The sequence below is a fragment of the Rissa tridactyla genome, chromosome 1, assembly GCF_028500815.1.
Source record: "Rissa tridactyla isolate bRisTri1 chromosome 1, bRisTri1.patW.cur.20221130, whole genome shotgun sequence".
In the NCBI taxonomy this organism is placed as follows: domain Eukaryota; kingdom Metazoa; phylum Chordata; class Aves; order Charadriiformes; family Laridae; genus Rissa; species Rissa tridactyla.
The window spans coordinates 34661617-34666203 of NC_071466.1; the positions used below are offsets into that span (position 1 = coordinate 34661617).

General features: G+C 46.5%; 1 protein-coding gene across 2 annotated transcripts; it reads right to left on the reverse strand.

Annotated features, from left to right (window-relative positions):
* Nucleotides 1–409: 409 nt before the first annotated feature.
* On the reverse strand, nucleotides 410–4312 carry CBY2 (chibby family member 2). Of its 2 annotated transcripts, none has more exons than XM_054222727.1 (2): nucleotides 4110–4312; nucleotides 410–1567 (listed from the first exon to the last, which is right to left on the reverse strand). In XM_054222727.1, exon 2 carries the CDS (start codon nucleotides 1442–1444, stop codon nucleotides 488–490), a length of 957 nt encoding a protein of 318 aa, XP_054078702.1. In that variant the 5' UTR covers nucleotides 1445–1567; nucleotides 4110–4312; the 3' UTR covers nucleotides 410–487. The 2 variants fall into 2 exon arrangements, with proteins under 2 accessions (XP_054078702.1, XP_054078710.1); XM_054222735.1 differs by having other exon boundaries at nucleotides 410–1695.
* Between the last annotated feature and the right edge of the window lie 275 nt (nucleotides 4313–4587).

Sequence of the window (4587 nt, forward strand, 5' to 3'; positions counted from 1 at the left end):
TCACCTGGGAGGTTACATTTTCCATGATCCACTGCTCACCCTGTATGATAGAGGGAAAGCAGGTGCGTGGCAGAAGACACAGTTCAGCCACTTAACTTGGCCAGCCATGAGAAAGAGAGGGACCGCCAGGGATCCAAATTCAGCTCACAGTTGGGATCCTAATCTCAGGAAGTGAAAAGTATGGCCAACATAAGATACCAAATGAAGCGTGAAAAACATCAATTAGCTTTTGAAAATCTAGGCCTTATTGTTAGAAACTTTGAAAAAAAATGCTGAAAAACATGTTTTCCTGACACTAGGCAAATTCATGACAGTCACCCACATTGTATAATCAGGAGGTGCAATACATCTAAGTAATGTAAGAAAGTTTCAGAACAACACAATGTTCCCCAGATGTCTTCAGGCTCTACTAGGGTTTTATTAGGTTCCCTGAAACAAGGAGAGAAGCTTTGCAGGAAATTGAATTAACAGGTCTTAGCACCAAGCTTCAAATTTCTCCAAGCTGATGTCCTGCTTCTTCATACATTGGGGAAGTGATCGCAACGAGCTCCTTTTCCAACATTTCAATTTGAGACCTGATGCCTGACACAGTGTTTTTCACAGCATTCAGCTGCAGCTTCAATTCATTGTAATCTTCTTCGAAGGATCTGCTCACATTGTAGAGAATGTGACAGCCCTGTTCCTCCCCAAGTAGACGGTTCTCTTTCAGGAAGATGTGGAGGAGTTGGTATAAGTCCTGGAGAGCCCAGATGATTTCATACTCACCTTGCATGCCTGAGGCAGACTTGATCTTATTCTGGGTTGGAGTGGTGCTTTTCTCCTTAGCTTCATGTTCCTGCTGGGGAGCTGGGCCAGGGTTACCTTCTTCCACAGCTGTGATGGTGTCAGTATCCTGCTGAAGGTCTGAGCTGGCATCCTTGCTCTCTTCATGCACTGTGATGGCTTTTTCGTCTTTCCAGATGATGGGGACTCTTTTATTCTCCTGCTGTAAATCCTGCAAGACTCTGTTCTTTTCCTGGACTGCCTGGAGAGATTTGTTTCCTGGGCTGACCTGAAAGCCTACATTCCTCTCTTGGAAGAGTGGGAATGGCTTATTTTCCTTCTGGAGGCTTTGCTGAATGGCATCAGTGTAAATAACCTGAACAGCTCTGTTCTGTGACTGGAGACGTTGTAGAGATTTGTTTTCTTCCCAGAGCATCCTGTTCTCAATCCAGAGGACTTGGTTTTCCTCCCAGAGTGCCCTGTTCTCCTCCCAGATGCTCCACTCATTCTGTGCCTTCTTGCTAAATAGTTTCCGGTGGGAAGCAATGGGTGGCTGGCGACAGATCTCATTCACCCATTTACCGTCAACAAAGACAAGCATGTCATCCCTCAGTTTCACCCGTGGGGTGATATATTCTATCTCAGGCTCTGTACACTGGTTTGTCAGGTCAAAAGCAGACATGGCCTTTCTTTAGTGAATTGAGGAAGACTGTGAGAAAAGAATTCTTCCAGGACTTCTGCAAGAGGCCACTGTCCACTGGCAGGGAGGAGGTGACACAGCAGGGATGGAGAAGCTTGATCGTAACTGGAAGAACAGGGAACACAAATGCACAGAGTTACTGCCAAAATTCAAGGTCAGAATTAAAGTCCATTGGATGACAAGAACAAGCTAAGAAGTCCGTTCCCACAGTCGACTGTGTTGCTCCTTTGACTCTGGAAGGTAAGGAATACACCAGAAACACAGTTTACAGAAGCTGAGAAAATTGGCATTGGTAGATAAAGCAGCTCTGTGGCAGCGCTGCAAGTTTTGGTATAAAACCTGGTCTCTCCTGTCTCTCTACCTCATTTTTACAGACTAATAAGGGGGTAAGATGTGAAAGTATCTTGCACTTCAGAATAGTCCATTCCCAACCGAGTGACAGAGGAATTAAAAATCATTACGAGGCTGAAACCAACTTTTCAAAAGAAAACATTTTCAAAGGATGATCTTGAAAAACTGGTCTGAAGAGCAGCTTTTTCTTGTCGATGCTCAGTAGCCTGTGTTAACAGGACACCACAAAAATGTGGTGGCCGTTGTGCTTTTTAATCTCAAAATCCACGGAACTGTGAACAGGAAGAGTGCTGAATGCTGCAATATGCACAGATAATTAAAAATCCCAACCTCAGCCCCAGACCACTGGGACTAGGAGAGCTCTATTGCTCTTTGCGTGTTTTTCTGACAAGTTCCCATCACCACAGTTCAAAAACTGTCTCAACCTATAGGTAATTCTCCGTCTTTCCTTCTCGTTTCTCCCTGATCACTCTTTTCTTTATATCCTTTGATAGCTCTATTATTTTTCTTGCTTTCTAGGCTTGCAATAGTGATTGCTTATCTCTTTTTTACAGTCTGCCTGCCTCTTTTTCACATCACCAGAAAACTCATCTCTTTAAAATCCATACTGCTGGGCTGTACCTCCAGTGCTTCTCATTTCAGTCACAGAGGCCTCAGACTTATCTGCTCAACACCCTTCCTTCCTTCCTTTCCTTCCTTCCTTCCTTCCTTCCTTCCTTCCTTCCTTCCTTCCTTCCTTCCTTCCTTCCTTCCTTCCTTCCTTCCTTCCTTCCCTCCTTCCTTCTGCCCAAAATGTTGCCGCTTAAATCACCTGCTAGTCATAAGTAAACCTGGGCAAATGAAGGATTTTGGTCTTTTTACATGAACAAAAGAGAAAAACGGCCAAAAATAAATAATGTGGTTAATGCCAAAGACAATCTTATTTTCTGCAGTTTTTACCAAAATTAAATTTGTGTGATTTTCAAGGTGAAGTCATTTGAACTGAGGTTGAGCTATTTTTTATAACCTAATTGTTGGAGTTCTTGGGGTTTCTGTGCAGTGTTTCTAACAGCACAAATGGGCCTTTTTCTAGTTAAAAAAAAAGGAAGTTCGTTGTCAAATTTCACCCAGGCCTACCCCTTTTTCCCCCTGAGGTCACTCAGCTTTCCTCCTGCCCCTTGTGAAACCCAGTTCTGCTTTTCCGTCAGTGAGAAGAGCTTTACCTTCATGAATTTTGTCCCCATGTCTCTACCCTGAGTGTTAGGCACAGGGTGACGACCATGCACAAGCTTCTCATACCCTCCAGCTCTGCCATCACATTGTGCACCCCCTGCCCTGTTTTTGCCCTCTCCTTTCCAAAACCTGCCGCTGCCCCCTTTCCCTGCAATCTCCGTCACACAGCACTGCATCTTCAGGCTGGGCTCCTCCAGTTTACTTCTGAGAGCCAACTTCCGCACATGCCTCCTTTGCCTCTAAGTTTGTCCAAAAGCTCAGCGAATTATTGGTCACTTTCAAAATCCAAAATCCCTTAATGCAGAAGGGAGCAATTGCAACATAGGTCTGTTTGCAGTTAACACTTGATTTTACTGCAATAGGGTCCCCTGATTCTCAGGGTTGTCTCCGGCATCACCGTCTGGTTTATCTCGCATCAGACTCGTGTTTTCACAATATCGTTCCGCTACTAAAAGGGATTTCCCCCAAAACTCCCAGTTTTGAAGGTTTTTGTTTCCACTTATGCCACGTTCAGAGCCGTATATCACTCCCTCCCTTGCACCCTCTCCCTCACAGCCTTTCCAACCCATCCCATTCCCTTGGGGCATCCCAGTCCCAGAATTTCTACCGTCAGCCCCAGGATGGGGTGGTAAATCAGCCACAGGGGGGACTGACCCTTAAATATCCAGATGAGACGCAGAAAACATGCAGCACCATAAGCCCAGACCACTGCGTGTCACGGGCGGGCAGCTGGAGTTGTTAAAGTCACCTATATTTAAAGTGTTTAGGTGGCATGTTTTCAGGATAAACAGAAACTTATAATATATACGGCATTGAAGGACGTTATCTCGGGGACAATTAAATTTGACAGCATCTCTGTCAGCTCTTTTGCAGTGCCGGGGAGACATCAATCCAAGCTTCAGAGAGGCACTTCCATTTCTCCCACCTCCTGTATCGTTTCCCCTCATCTCTAAACTAAATAATCCTGGGAAATGCTGGGCAGCTGGGGCGGGTGGTCAGGGCAGCCAGCTGGGGGAAAGCCACACGAAATTGAGCTGGAATGGGTAATTCGGCAGCCCTAAATTACGCCCCGGCATGTGCTTACCTACTCACCGGGACCGGTGGTCTTCCCTCTGCCTGCACTCTGCCAAGCAGCTCGCTCTGAAGTCCCGCTGCTGCTGGGGTGTCCGTGGCAGCAAGGGTGTCAGCAGGGGACAGAGGGGACCCACTGTGATGCGAGCGCTGGCGGGGATCTCGCCCCAGAACCGGCCCCTTGCTCTCCCTGTGGGGGCTGGGGGCTCCTGCGCATCCTCCTCGTACCACCCCCTTCTGCGCTCCTTCCCTGCTGGCCTCCGAGGACTCCCTTTGACTTTTTCCCAGCGTTGTGGTTTTGGGTTATTTCTCATGGAAATGACCTTTCTGGTAGCTCAGCTCTCATGCCCTTTCCTGAACCCAGACTTCCCGATCTGCCTTTGATGCTCATAACTGAGAGCCCTTTGGGTGGATTCTTTCTCCATCACACCCTCTTAAAACAAACTTTGGTTTTATTCCAAATGTTTGAATTATATTTGTTGCTGAACTGA